This window comes from Panthera onca, chromosome X (assembly GCF_046562875.1).
Source record: "Panthera onca isolate mPanOnc1 chromosome X, mPanOnc1 haplotype 2, whole genome shotgun sequence".
In the NCBI taxonomy this organism is placed as follows: domain Eukaryota; kingdom Metazoa; phylum Chordata; class Mammalia; order Carnivora; family Felidae; genus Panthera; species Panthera onca.
In genome coordinates this window covers 113,828,500-113,844,189 of record NC_138357.1, presented here as the reverse complement: position 1 = coordinate 113,844,189, position 15,690 = coordinate 113,828,500, and the positions used below count along the sequence as shown (strand labels likewise).

The 15,690-nt window shown below is 49.3% G+C and overlaps 1 protein-coding gene across 7 annotated transcripts in view; it reads right to left on the bottom strand.

Moving 5' to 3' along the window:
• SH3KBP1 (SH3 domain containing kinase binding protein 1) overlaps positions 1 to 15,378 on the bottom strand; it is a 332,387-nt gene extending 317,009 nt beyond the window's left edge. Inside the window, exon 1 of one of the 7 annotated variants that reach the window (XM_081793831.1) lies at positions 14,997 to 15,378. In XM_081793831.1, the coding sequence (XP_081649957.1) occupies positions 14,997 to 15,000 (4 nt within the window). In that variant the 5' untranslated portion in view covers positions 15,001 to 15,378. The remainder of the gene's footprint in view (positions 1 to 14,996) is intronic. The other 6 variants (XM_081793833.1, XM_081793830.1, XM_081793827.1 and 3 more) reach the window with 6 other exon arrangements.
• Between the last annotated feature and the right edge of the window lie 312 nt (positions 15,379 to 15,690).

Here is a 15,690-nt window from a genome sequence, read left to right as displayed (position 1 = left end):
TCACTTTCCGAACTGTTTTGAAGGCATCGCACAAAGTGAAAAGGCCTGTATGGAGGACGGATTCTCACCATAGTGTGAAAAGACAAAAGAGAAGGGAGAGGCAAGTGAACTCAAAAGACCGTGCCACTTTAAGCAGATGTGACCGTGTCACATCACCAGCAACAACGTCATTTCTGAAACGAACCATCGTGTCTCCTATTAGTGTTGATTTCAGCTCTACTGGGTTAATTTATACTTAATTTGCAAATCTGTGCCAGGTTTATACTTACAAATGAGCTAAAAGCCAAAAGGAGCTTATATCTAGCTAAGTGCCTGGATTTTCCAGTACTGTCGTCATTAAAAAGTTTAAGGCAATTAAAAAGGAAGGAAATTCTGACACATGGCTACAACATGGATGAACCCTGAAGACCTTACACCAAATGAAATAAGCCAGTCACAAAAGGACCAATACTGGATGATTCCATTTACATGAAGTACCTGTAGTGGGTCAAAATCACAGACACAGAAAGGAAAATAGTGGTTGCCAGGGCTGGAGGAGGGGGAGGTAGGGGGAGTTAGTGTTTAAGAAGCATGGAGTTTCAGGTGGGGAAGATTAAAAAGCTCTGGAGAAGGACGGTGGTGACAGTTGTACAACAATGTGAATGCACTTAATGCCACTGAACTATACACTAGAATGGTAAAAATGGTCAATTTTATGTCACTCATAGTTGACCACAATAAGCAATAAATAAATGAAAGCTAACAAACACGTTCAAACATTTAAGACAAAATAGGAATTCTTGGAAACCACTTTCCCTGTCAAGGGGCCTTCCACATTACTCATTTGAGAAACGCTGCTCTATCTGGTTTCTCTCTAGACCTCCAGGGTGGAGGGAGGTTCAGAGACCGACTAAACACCGCCGGATCTCAGAAAGTTGTCTTCTAACTTGATGCGTGTTCCTCAAATTAACACCTTTCCTCTTTCTGGATAAAGAGACTCTCTTCAAACCAACAGCCTTTGGTTTAACTGCTGATTTCATTGTGTGGTTCATGAAATAATCACATCACAGGCTCCCTCCCACTAAGGGAAATGAAAGTTAACTAAAATGTGTCACTGAGTGGAACTTTAGATATCTCTGAGTTCCTCTGGTTATCGAATCTTACACTTAACAGGCACTCAATAAACACTTGTAGAATTTAATTGAATTCCAGTATATGGCAATATTGAGTCAACTGTCTTGTTTATTCTACCAGTACGGGCTGGTTTATGTTCACAATCTGAAAATGTAACAAAGGGAGAAAGTGTGTGGTACAGGGTAGTCACCAATGCTCTCTCACCATCATGTACTGTTATGAAGTTTAGAACTTTCACAGAAACTTGCCCCTGAGAGGGCATCATAAATACTCAACTCATTTTTTGCCAGGTACATGAGCTGACATATGGCATATACTTGCCAGCTGAGGAATACATACTTAGCACAATGCTGTTCGTTAACGAAACTGATGCATCATGAAGGCAAGGCTTTGAGATGGTTCTTCTAGCCTGGATCCTGGGGTTCTAACCAGCCTTACCTTGCACTGTTTGAAGCTAAAAGCATAATATTTTTAGGGGAGCTTATGACAATGACACAAAGCTAAGCTCAGAAACCACAAAGGGGTTATTACAGCCACGATATTTCCTTCGTCAGCACGGGACTTAGACCCATATCCCAGAGAAATATAAAGTCACCTTGAGGACCCAGGGCCTGCAGGACACAGTTTTCCATAAGGTTCTGGGAAACAAAGTTCCTTTCAATGCCAGCCAGGGCACAAAGTCAAAGGAGGAAGGGAAGGGGAAAAGAAAGAGAAGGAACCAAACTCCCAAGCGTTTCACCTTTCACTGTGTGTACCCTAATCTCACACTTGAATGCTAAACCAGGATTAATCACCTCAAAATGGTACACTGGAAAGGGTATAGTGCTGTGGACTATGAAAGCCTCGCAGCAGTCTCCTTCAGAGGTGTCTCTCTCCCACCTCTCCCGTCTCTGTCTCTCTCTCTCTGTCTCTCTGTCTCTCTGTCTCTCTCTCTCTCTCACACACACACACACACACACGGGTGGAAGCACATATAGTGGAGAAGGGATAAGAAGCCATATGAGCACATAGTTTCTTGAACTAAAACTGAAAGCAAGCACAGGGACAGCAAGCACCCCACCGATCCACATGCACTAATCCCCATGGACTCAAGTCCTCTTCGTTATCATCATCATCGGCCATTCTAGTCATTCAGAGGGTAATGGAAATAAAGAATGGATATAAAACGTCACCCTGCCTACAACCTGAATTCCTTAAAGGACAAAAAGGAAAATTATGTCCGTCACATCCCTATTTATAATATCAAGATTATGGAAACAACATAAATGCTCAGTTGACAGGGAAATGGTGACATAAATCGAGATCCTGAAGTCAGATATTCAGCAACTAAAAATACTGGCTTCGAAGATGACTATGAAGGTAAATAAACACCAGGCCATACAATTATATTTATTACAATCCATGCACATATAGCTACAAGTACATAGCAAAAAGCCGAAAAAGACCCACACCAAAATAAAATGGCAGTGGTTGTATCGGAGTACAGTATGGGTCACCAATTCAAATTCTCCTGCTTCTTATTTTCTAAATCCTATAACACAGTCGCTATATTTATAAACAAAAAAATGTAAGGTTCGAGAACATTGGAGCTAGAAGAAGAAACAGCCTAGAATCCACCCCCTCCGTGCAGGTGCTGGAAGGTGAGCCCCTCCCTTGAGATGGTGAGCCTGCGCCCCACCCCCTCCCCCAGCGATGGCGGGAGCTCCTCCCAAGGCCCTCTCAGGGACCACTCTTCAAAGGTTTCTTCTTCCCTGGGGGACCACACTCCTTGTGTGGCCTCTGTGACCTTAGACTGCTCTGAATAAAAGCCAGTCTCACCGGCCACACTACTTTTACTGAGCAAAGGAGGTGGCGATGGTGGACGGTGCACTGGTGACATTGGTAGAAAGTCCAGAGGCCCCGGCAATGGCAGTGGGAGAGGGCTCTGAGGAAGCAATGGGAGGGGTGTGAGAAGAAGGGTTTCGACAGTGAATGGGAGTTGGGGGAGGGAGACAGAGAGAGAGAGAGAGAGAGAGAGAGAGAGAGAGAGAGCTGGCCAGGAGGTAAGAGAGGAAGAGGTGCTGGGGAGGAGATGGGAGGGAAAGGGGTGGGAAAAGAGAGGGAGGAGGAAGTGGAGAGAGGCAAATGAGGGATCAGTAAGAAGGGCAGGGAAAGGCAGGGATGTGGAGAAGCAGGATATGTAGGAGGGTGAATGTGGGTGAGAAGAGGGACGGAGAGGAGGGGCGAGGAAGAGAGAGGAGGGGGCGGTGAGGAGGTGGAAAAAAAAGGCAGAGGAGAAAGGGAGGAAAAAGAGAGGGGCCCCAGGGAGGGGCAGGAGAGAAAGAGTGTGGGAGAGAGGGAGGGTCAGAAGAGGGTGGGGGGATGGGGGATCGGTAGACAGACAGCGACGGTCAGACAGACAGGGTCTGAGGGAAGAGAAAATTGGGGAAAGAGCAAGGAGTAAAGGGAAGGTATGGGGAGAGGGGTGAAGACAGAGGGTGGGGGGTGACATGGAGGGTGGAAGAAGAGAGAAGGTGGGGGGGAGAAGACAGAAGGTGCTGGTGGGGGCAGGAAGGGGTGGGGACAAAGAAAAAAGAGAGGGAAGAGAAGTTAGGAGGGAGAGAATGTGGCAGGGAGAAGGTGGGGGAAGGTGGGAAGAGGGGTTACTTGGAAGGCAGCAGAGGAAGAGAGAGACAACCCGGAAATGTGAAGGGAAGAGGCAGGGAGGGTAGAAGGGAGAGATGGAGTGGGTGGGGGTGGTGAGGGATGAGAGATGGCTGACGGGACCGAGAAAGGGTGGGGGAGAAAAGTGGAGAGGAGAGAAGGCATGAGGTTGGACAGAGGTAGCCCGCCAGACTTTGGATGACAGTCCCCTGCCCCCTTTCCCCTTCATCTCTCTGGGCGGTTACCTTGCCAGGCAGTGGCTGTTTTTCACAATGTCTTCATCTCTTCCTCCATTTAAGAACCCACAGGTTCCCTAAAAGAGCCAGAAAGTGTCACAACTGTACCCCACCCCCACAGTGTGTTATCATCAACCCATCCAAATGCCTCCGAAGTCACATCTACGCTTTTTTACACGATTGGGGTCTCAAAGGATAAAAATAACCCCATTAATCACTCAGAAGCACAACTGTGCCCGACAGGGCCAGGAGCCCTTCCTCAGGGGAGCCTTATGAAAGGGGCTCCAAAGATGGATGGGACAATGTCAAAGACTCTAGCACCACCTCACACTCATCACCCCTTTCTTTGTCAAGAGAAAATGGGTAACAGGGCACTTTCAGGTATTCTGGCTTACGGCTTTCAAGCATCCTCGTATAGAGTGCATGCCCCAAGAGCGGCCCCCAGGTACCCCCATCTCACCAAGCACTGCTCCCAGGACAGGGCTTCATTCAGATCAGGGGACTGGAACCAGGTGCGTCCTTCTCCTCCTAGAAGTGGGCCCACAGCAACCACCTGTGTATCTTCGGGAGCGACATGGACTCCAGTGGGCTCAGCCTGGCTAATGGGAATTTGGAACTAGAATGAACAATCAAGTCACTCTTAACAAGCGGCTGGAACTGCGGCACATGCCCCATGAATGAAATGCGCAGAGAGAAGAAGGGGACAGGGGCAGGGAAGAGGGGAGGAGAGAAGGCGAGATGGCACATGGGGCAGTTAACCCATCCCTGGTTCTGGGGCTTCTTGGGACCCTTGGGGTGCAAGAGAGGCCCCTGTGACCCTGTAATAAGCCCTCCTTTCCAGGTAACAGGCTCTGCTTCGCCTCCTCACTTGAAGAAAGTCCTTACTGCACGTCTGCAATATGAAGCAGGAGAGAGTCCTAACCCAGTTAAGAAGCGTGGTCTCCATCAGTTAAGATCCAGGACAAAGTTTCTACCGGTTAAGAAACCTAGACCAGTTGAGACTCAGGAGTACACAGCACAGTCTCCTAGAGAGCTCTTCCAAAATATGCCCATCGGTCCACCAAAATCAGACGAGGAGGACCCAGACATAGAGTTCTAGTGCACATCCCTAGGGGAGGAAGCCACCAGCTACACAGAAGTTCTCCTATCCGCGACTAACCATGACCTCATCGCATAAAAGGAGGGAGAAATAACAGAAATACACGTCCGCTGCCACAGGCATGAACTCTGCCTGGAAGATTTTGGGAGAAATAAAACACAGACAGCCTTGGTCAGGGGACGGGGGAGGAATCACCAGAGAACTGGAGGGCTGAGATTCAGAAAGAGACCTGTCATTGTGAGCACTTTTCATTACAAAAAAATGAAATTACATTTAAAAATGTTTTGAAAATTCCCCCAGCAAGTAGCTATAGTCTCAATCCCCAACAAGCAGGTGAACTCCTTCCCAATGCAAATTGTGTCCTCCATTGGGGACACCCCTACTCCCATTCTCACCCCAGACCCAGCCCCCTCCCCCCCCCCCAGCTAAGTACTTTCTTTTCATTTCTTTGCTGACAAAGGCAGCACTTAAGCTAAAACATCACCATCAATTCCCCACCACTTGCTCGGCCCAACCTGCTCAAGGGTCAACAATGAGCTACCTGACAGACTGTATTTGGGGTGACACGTCTGTTGTCCATCTAATATTTTATGGAGAACAAAGGGGCAGTGAGAAATCACTGGTTAAGTGAAAAATGATCCCATTTTGTTTGTTATGAAGAGGGGTTTAGGGTTTTGATTTCTGAATGATCACAACAGGAGAAAGGCAACGCCCATTTATGAAGCCATTCATGTCAAATGAATTTTACCCAGAAGCTAGCATGTAAAATGCTCAAGCAGAAGGTAGCATCCAGAACAGTCTGGTGAAGAAAATGAATATCCGTGAAGAAGCCGGCTAAGAAGAGGGGACAGCAAAGCCAAGAAGGCCTTTCCCAGTTCTTATCCAAAACAATATTTAAGCACCTCCTTTGAGCTCTAGGCACAAAAATGAGAACTAGCTGGAATAATTAGGGAGGACACTAAGCTAATTAAAGACTTGTCACACAGGGAGTGGGTGTGTGATGGATAAAACTAGTGCAGCCCCAGAGGACCAGACCTAGAACAGGGCCCCAAGTCTTCCAAGTCTAGAACAGTCTAGAAAAATCCAGCAAAAACACAAGGGCTGGTGCTTGCATACCGACTGATAAATAGTTGAAATCTAAGGAGACGGTGATTTAAAGTGTCTATACATGCTGTACTCCGGTGCTTAAAGACTTAAATTTGTTAAGCAAAATGAGTAATTAATGAGACGTCAACATTTATACCATTTAATCCAAGATACTGAGGAAGAAACAGCAGTATGAACTGAATAGCACTTCATCTTGCCACTCTGTCCCTCACCTGGGGGCAGGCCAGCCTCCTGCGGTGGCCCCACCACTTCCATGACCACTGGAAGGAAATCAGCTTAAGGCCTTTACTGGGCTTTTCTTGCCAACTGAATGCAGTTCAGTGAGGACAAATATTAGTGAGGATTTTTTTTTGTTATTAGTGTTTTTTCTTCCCGAAGCTAAACATAGCACAGTTTATCACCCCAGGAAGGTCCACGAGATACATTTTGCTTTGCTGAAGTGTCCCCTAATGAAAACTATTGGCTTTCCTGCAAGATATTTACCCATACAATAACAATCAAGTTGAAAACCAACTTCCCATAATCACCCGGGTTGCCCGCATACCTTTGCCAGCTAAAGGAATTCAGGCAAAGAAACATGCAACTCTCGACTCTCTACGTGTGGATTGGAGGGGTCAGTTTGGCAGTGCAGTGCTTTCTCCCGTGACTGAAATATCCTGATGAATCCCAGTAATTGCCAAGGAAGTTACCCAAGCAACTAACTCACAAATGCTTCAGGATAGAAAAGGATATTCACAATTCCCCCAAGAGGACGAGAGGGATGTAACCAAGGGAGGTGGCTGGAGGGACAGAGTCAAACTGAAGTGCCTCCCAAAGGAGACGGTGACCGAACACATGTAAAAACAACAAAACCATACTTTCCCTCTTCCTGTATTCCTTTGGAATCTCAACTGGGACCCTTGGACTTCCACCAAGTGTTCTCCAAAATTCCTGGGCAGCCAGGAACCCCCAGGGGATCTGGATTCTATGCTTCAAGTTAGAAACTTGCCAGGAAGGGGTGATGAAAAACTTTTCGAAATAGATAGTAGTACTGGGTGCACAAGACTGCGAATGTACTTAACGCCGCTGAGCTGCGGACTTAAAAATGGTTGCAATGGCAAACTTTGTTATATCCATATTACCATGATTTTAAAAATTAATAACGTAACATACCAAAAACCACTGAACTTCACACTTTCGATGGGTGAATTGTAAGATATGTGAATTATAACTCAATAAAGCTGTTTTTTTTTTTTTTTAATTTACCAAGGAAACAGCTAGTAGAAAGAGCTTCAATGGGGGAAGCAGGAGCCTGATATTTACTGAGCGCCTACCTATATAAGTTGCTAGTTCTTTCCTATTTAAAGGGAGCCGGGCCCTGCAGCTAGGGGACCATGTACTTTGCCTCTCAGAGTCTCAGTTCCATCATCTGATGGTGTGGGCTGCCATGACTGCCAAGGACCTTTCTAGCACTTCGGTTCCGGAGACCCATGTGTGAGTGGCAGAAGGACCCACCATCTGCCACCCGGCACACAAGCACATCCCACCAGGAAGGCAAAACATCAGGGGAGCCAAACACGGGGAGAAGTAAGTTTAACAACTCTGCAACCCAGGGATTGACAGAAGAGACGCAATGAGCTGTGTTAAGACACTTTCTACTCACAGAACAAAATGGTGAAAGAATGCCAAAGAGCCCTGCTTTCCAGTGACTTCTGGGTTTATTCATAAAACAAAGGCTGTGGCTCCAGAGGAAACCTTGTGTCCGGAGCAGCTGATGATGAAGGAAGGAAACGGTGTTTCAACCATCTGTGTAACGCTCAGAGCAGGCTGCCCCAACTTTGGGGGCTGAATAACCATTGGGGGGCTGTCCTGTACATTGTAGGATGTGTAGCAGTATCCCCAACCCCTGGCCCCCAGACGCCAGCAGCCTGCCCTCCCCCACCAGCTGTGACAACCAAGTGTCTCCAAACATTGCCAAATGTCCTCCTGGGGGGCAAAATCGCCCCTGGTTGAGAACCACTGCCAGAGAGAATTTTCCATCTTGAACTTGCAGTTCTTTGTCAAAGCCACGCGCCATGTGGCGTTACCCTTCTCATCCACTGCAGTGCAGGCCACCATGAACTGTCGGCAAACAGACCTTGTCAGCACACCGTGCCTGGGGGATCTTACAGAATTACACACACACTCCTGGCAGCCAATAGCCTAGGAGAATTTCAAGCAGTAACCATACTTGGGTGAAAGGGTTACTCATTCATTCATTCAGTAACATATGGCACTTCCCGTGTGCCAGGCAATGAGCCAGGGCAATGTAGTTGGGGACACCCTGTCAGAGATGAACAGACTTAATACAAGACGACGTGTCATATAGCACCCTTCGGAGCAGGCCTCAAAAGATGAACAAGGGGTGTGGCAGGCTGCTAACAGCCCCTCAAAGACGCCCACATCCGAATCCGCAGAACCTGTGAATGTTACCTTCTGTGGTAAAAAGGATTTTGCAGACAGATTAAGCGAAGGGGCTTGAGATGGGGAGGGTAGCCTGAATTACCCAGGTAGGCCCAATAGAACACAATGGTCTTTGTAAAAGGAAGGCAGGAAGTTCAGAGTAAAAGAGGAGATGTGAAGACAGAAGCAGAGGTTAGAGTGACGTGGCCACAAGCCAAGGAACGTGAGCGCTTCTTCCAGAAGCTGGCAAAGGCAAGGAAATGGACTCTCCCTGAGAGCCTCCAGAAGGAACACAGCCCTGCCCACACCTTGATATCAACCCAGTAAGACCCAGTAAGACCCAGTTTGGACCTCTGACCTCCAGAAGTGTAAGATTACAAATTTATGTTGTTTTAAGCCACTGAGTTTGTAGTATCTTATCACAGCAGCAAGAGGAAACTAACACAGAGGGACTACAAGGCAGAGAAGAGAATGAAATCCCTTCCCCATGAATGGAAAGGAACTGCATGGCAAAGGCTCAGAGGCCTGAACAAGCATGGAAAAAAGGCAGGCGTGGCCGCCAAGCTCCCCAAAGGCTTTGCTAAGGCATTCAGGATCTAAAGCATCTGCAGAGATGTTTCTAAAGCATTCCAGAAACATTTGGGCTTGACTGTACACTGGAAAGAATGGAGAGAGAGGAGATGGGAAAGAAGAGGAGGCAAGACCAAGAGGAGAACACCTATGCAAGTGGTGGGAAAGGCAGTGATATCCTCCAGGAAGTGGGGAACGGGGAGGAGAAATGCTGAGCTCCGCATGTAGCATGCTCTGTTTGAGGTGTCCAAGAAACACCTGGATAAAGTTAGCTAGAAGGTTAGGAAAAATAATTCATTCAATCAATATTAACTTGGGGCTTCCCATGTGCCAGCACAGGGACACAACGACCAAAGTGATGCAGTTCCTGCCCTCCTTCAACACGGAAGAGAAAAGCAGAAGAGTCAGTATCAGAGGGATGTGCTACGAAAGAGACTTGACCGGCCACGGCTGGCCTGGAAGATGGAAGTAGGCCGTGAGCCAAGGAATGCAGAAGACTCTGGAACCGACAAAGCGAGGAAAGGGATTCTCCCCTAGAGCCTCTGGCAGGAATGCAGCCCTGCCCACATTTTGATCTTAGCCCAGTGAGACCTGTGTTGGACTTCTGACCTCCAGAACTTTAAAGACAATAAACTTATGGCATTTTGGGGCACCAAGTTTTTGGTAATTTATTACAGCAGCAATCAGAAACTAATACAGGTACCGGTACAGAAAATGAGGAACAAAGATCAAAAACCCTAACAATGCTAACAATGTATCGTAACGTCCCTTCTAAAGAGGACGGAGGGCAAAGAAGGATGATGGCAAAGGCCTATGTGATACTCTGGTAAAAGTCCAAGAGACACTGAGATGAGCCAGCTAGTGTCACTAATGCCTGGGTGTTGGAGGTCTGGCATGGACTAGATTCACGGCAGAATCAACACTGTACCGTTCTAGTGATTCCATACGAGGTTTGTTCTGAACTAGGAGCATATTTTTCTCCTTCTCTAAGGCCATGTGTCACTTGTAACAGCATCTTATATTTGACCAGAGTGCCCAGGTACTACCCTTCAGTGACCCACATACTCTGGACCTCAGCTTTCTCACCTGCACGGCAAGAAGGTCTACCCCCGACCTTGACCATGCATCAGAACCACCTGGAGGGCTTCTTAAAACACAGATTGCTAGGCTCCCCACCCCACCCCAGTTCATCATTCAGTAGGCAGAATTGGGGCCAGAGAATTTGTATCTTTAACAAGATCCCAAGGAGGCTGATGCTGGGGGACCACACTCTGAGAACCACTGCATTAGACTCTCCTCTCACAATGCCAGGATTCTAGTATTTTTCTGCCCTGCGTCTTTCCCGTTAAGAGCCATCCTGACTTATTGGCTCTCAGCAGCTTGCTCCGTGTGACTCTGTATCTCTTCTCTAGTATGGCATTTCAGTTGTCCATTGTGCTTAATGTTGAACAGTCCCCAGACTAGAGCTGCCCCGTATTAAGGAAGTAGCCACAAAGTATACCTAGAAAGGCATTCTCCTCCCCTCCCCCACCCTCGACTCCTTTTCCCTCCCCCCATTTATCTCTTAGTTAACTCGGAAAAGCAGCCCCTGCCGGCCGGGAGCTGGCCGGGCAGTCTCCCATTGAACAAGCAATTTCCCCAGAACACCAACATCAGACAAGGCCACTCTGTGACCAGGATGGGACAAGACAAAAACAAGACCACTCCGTAATCCTGTCCGAACACGGAGAACAAGTGAACCTTGTCCAAACCACAACAGTCTCCACACATCCCCGAATCCTGGCCAATAGGAGTGACTGCTGCTCCTTTACCAATCACAGCCTTTCTCTGGTCTTCCCTGCTTCTCGGGAAGATGTATGAAGACCCCCTACCGTGGAAATCCCTCACTTCCAGCCAGCATCCAATCCAGAGATCACCTGGCTTCCTTAAACACTCCCCTAAAGCCCCTCCCACAGGCCCAGTCCTACGGGGGTCCTGTCCGACGCGGCTCCCTGTGATGCACGCTGTCCCTCGCTGCCAGGAGAGCAGAACCGCTTGTTCCACTACGGATGTGTTGAAGGGGGTACTGGAGGGCAGTGATGACTCCTACCCAATTTTCAGATTTCGGCTCAAACACAATCTCCTCAAAGACATTCCCCTTACCCCTCTGCAACCTAAATCACATTGCCCCTCTCTAATCTCCTTCACGAGACCTACCAGGGCTTATAACTGCATATTGTCATGAGTATCGCACTCAGGCCTACCTCTCCACTAGCCGGAAAAGCCTAAGCTGGCAGGTCTATGTGTGTCGTGCACCCATTCCTAGCACAATGCCTGGCCCAAAGCAGGAGGTCAATAAATACCGGATGGATAGATGGATGAATGGATGAATGCTGGCCACTGCATGCAACCTGCTTTAAAACGATTTCAGGGGCACCTGGGTGGCTCAGTCAGTTAAGCGTCTTGACTCTTGTTTTCGGCTCAGGTCATGATTCTCCTGGTTGGTGGATTGAGCCCCACATCGGGCTATGCACGGGCAGTGAGGAGCCTGCTTGGGAGCCCCTCTCTCTCCCTCTCTTTCTGTCCCTCTCCTGCTCATGCTCTCTCTCTCTCTCTCTCTCTCTCTCGCTTGCTCAAAATAAATACATAAACATTAAAAAAAACAATTTCAAACATAAGAGCTGATGAGAGAATATCAGTAATGCAAAAAGAACTGAAGGTCTGTGCAACCAGCAAGGTAGCAAGGTTCTGCCTGTGTCCTGATAGACGTGAAGGGGCAAAGTAAAGGTGATGAATGATAAAGGTGGAGTCTTTCTTCCAATTCTAATTTTAGACTGTGAAGGTCAATGCATTGCATTCATTTTTGCTTTAGTTTAGCGTAAAGCAATCTCTCACCAAAACAATACATTGCTGAAAACAGTCCAAACTTTGTTGTTACTCTGGAATTTTCTAAACAAAAATCATTTGCTGGGCTTGCAAATCTTTCACTGTTCACAGATTGGGATCATTAACATTTGTGTGATCATAATTACAAGAGGCTCTGCCCGTATCTGGCCCTGTAGGCATCTGCCTGCAAGTTCCGAGGGCACATTCTGAGCGGGCTTCCATTAAGAGGCCATTTTACAACTAACTGGCTTCACTTCAGGATTTTTTCAGATTAAAGACTACATAAGACAGTTTTACTGTGTTCGCCATCAACAGAAAAATCATTCCCAGGCCAGGTGAGAACGCAAATGTATCAAACTGATACACTGAACAAATCTTTTGCAAACCAAGGAGACTTGGGGATGGGGATGGGGATGGGGATGGGGAAGGGGGCGGCGCCTGTGTGTACACACACACCTGCTTCAGAAACGGCACTGTTAGGTGGCTCCATCGGAAGACATGCAGAATGAACTGTTACCTACCTGTACTTCATCCCAAATACACTGCTGAAGACGCTTTAGAAAATAGCAGGCGATCTTTAGCCATAAACAACTATGGGCATCTTAAGCCCCACTATAAACATTTTATTTTTTTTTATTTATTTTTTTTTTTTCAACGTTTATTTATTTTTGGGACAGAGAGAGACAGAGCATGAACGGGGGAGGGGCAGAGAGAGAGGGAGACACAGAATCGGAAACAGGCTCCAGGCTCCGAGCCATCAGCCCAGAGCCTGACGCGGGGCTCGAACTCACGGACCGTGAGATCGTGACCTGGCTGAAGTCGGACGCTTAACCGACTGCGCCACCCAGGCGCCCCGTTTTTTTTTTTTTTTTTTTTAATTTTTTTTTTTTAAACATTTTAAATAATTAAATGACAGCATTCATTTTAATCTTATCGCCTCTAAGCAGTGACACCTGAAACAAATGAAAATCAGTTTCTGCACCCCCTCCCTTTTGTAATGGTTACAGTAAAAAAAATAAAAAAAAATAAAAAAAATAAAAAAGATTAAGCTTGAAAGGACTATAAACTGCAGAAGCAGTCTCTAATTTTCTTAGGAGGCTCTGGATAATGAAAACAGTTCAGACTCGAATAATAAACAGGTCTGTTTCTTCTTAAACTGGACTCCTCTTCCCACTGAGATACAGAAAGCACAGTCCAGCCACAGGAGAAGACATTTGGATCTAACTTCTTTTTTTGTCCAACCCTCTCGGGACCCACAAAAAAAGGAAAGGTGATCAAAATAATCACTTTCAGTTACCTCAGGAAAAACCAACCTGTTACTCAAGTAATCAGTAATGTTTAAAGTATATGCTTCTGTTAATAAACTAAATCATCTTATTAGATGGCAAAGCAAAACAAGAGTGTTGAGCTAAGCATTTTGTCTTCCACCAAGTAGGAGGGTTTCATACCCCCTCATTCATTCATTTATTCAATAAATATTTATTCAGGGCCTGCTCCATACCAAGCACCAAAGAAAACAGCGCCGAGCAAAACGGCACCCACGCAGTTCTGTCCCTACAGTCATGGAGCTTACAGTAGGGGAGATAAATGTTACACTCAAATAAATATGTAATACCGCTCTTTTTAAAAAGGTGCTAGAGGAGAAGGGTGACAGAGAAACTAATATAGACTGGAGGTGGTGCAGGGACCAGAGAAGGGCACTGAGAAAAAAGTGACATTGAAGCTGAGAGGCCATTGGATGGCCACCACTTTAGAAAAGGAAAACCATTTATGGCAGTGACCACAAATGGGATTTTAACTGCCTGTCAACAACTGATTGGGTTAAACCTCCCCTTTTCCACTGCATCCGTCTTCAGGAGCATCCTATGACCGCTTACCTATCACTGTTGGACTCGCCTACTCAAATCCTATTAGCTGCCCACAGAAAGGTCTCACTTTATTATGATTTATTGTCATCTACAGCCTTCCTATGCCTGGCCTAGAAACACCTAAAATTATCTGCCAAAGGCATGAAAGAGAGAGATTGGCTGCCAGCAAGAACATTAACTGGATGGGCCACACGATTACTAGCCCAGGCAATCACAAGTCCTTTGCCCAATAAGGTGCCACATCCTCTGGGCAAGGTGGCTCCAATGTGCCAGTCTACACCAGATGGGACCCAGGGGGCCTAATGGTTAGTTGCCTACTTGCAACTGATGTTCCACCAGTAAATCGAGGACTGGATCACCGGCTCCAGTTCCCCAAGCCTTCAGACTTAGAGGATGTAGGAAGTGCCCTTTGAGCATCACGCAGCGGAGAGCTCACCAGGCTGAGAGAAGGCAGGCAGAGAGAGAGGGTCAGGGCCGGGAAGAAGAGGGGCGCCAAGGGAGACGCGTCAGGCGCTCAGGACCCGAGGATGGCACGCCAAGCCGGGTACTGGGGCGTTTCCCGCACCCCCCCACCACCACCACGTCGTCCCCCAGCAAACGCAACTCGGTCCCTGGCCGCGCCGAGACCCCGAGATTCTGGCTTCCCCCGCGGCGGGGCCAGGGACAGACAACGCGAACCCCCGCGCAGGGCCGGAGCCCACCAGCTCCCATTACCCACGTCCTCAGCGCAGAGAAGGGCGCGCTGGGGCGAGAAAATGGCCAAGACAAAACTCTCCCCGCCCACCCGAAGAACCAACCACACCCCCTGCATCCCTCAGCCTCAGCCGCCCCGGGCCGGCCCGCGATCCTCCGCCCAGGACCCCGCGGGGTTCCGGTCGGTGCCGCGCGGGCTCGGCAGGGACGCGAGTGGGAGTGAACGGGGGTGCGCGAGGTAGGCAGAGTGCCCACCGCGGTGTCACCGCCGGGGCCCTGCCCCCGGAGCGCCCTCCCGACTCCGCAGTCCCGGGACAGGCGCGCCGCCCTCAGGCTGAGGTGGGCGCCCGGGCACCGGGGCGCCGGCAGCCCCCTACTCACCCATTGGCGTCGAGCCGGGCCGGGCCGCCGAGGCAGCGTGAAAGTTGGCGGAGGAGGGCGCGGGGGTCGGGCTCCGGGATCAGGGCTCGGGGCGCAGGGGTCCGAACGCGGCGGCGGCTGGGCCGGCTTTCTCCTCAGTAGCGACGGCGGCGGCGGCTCAGCGCCGCCCGCTGCTGCCTCTGCTGCTGCTGCCGCTGCTGCCCCGGGGTGATTCCTGCTGTTGCTGCTGTTGCTGCTGCTGCATCGCGGCCCGCTGCGCCCGGCTGCGCCGGGTTTCCTGCTCCCCGCGAGTGGAAATTGCGAAAAAAAAAAAAAAAAAAGGAGAAGAAGCGCCGCCCAGCCCAGCGCCCGGCAGCCGCGGCCGCGCAGCCCGCTCACCCCCCTCCTCGCCGCGGCTCCTGCGGCTCGGCCTGCCGGGGACGCGCGGCCGCCGAGGCGGGGGCGGGGCCAGTGAGGGGCGGGCCCGCGGTGGGCGGGGCCTGTCCGGGGCGGGGCCGGGGCCGGCGCCCCCGGCCTCCCTGCGGCTGCGGCGCTCGGGCGCCCCCTTCACCGCCCGCTGGGGAGGGACCCTGCTCTACGAGGCCACCCCACACCCGAGGCGGCTCGGCTAACGCCCGGGGAAATGCCGCGAGACTCCTCGAGACTGGAAGGGGGGTCGTGGGGGAGGGGGCGTCCGAGTGGAAGGGCACGTGGG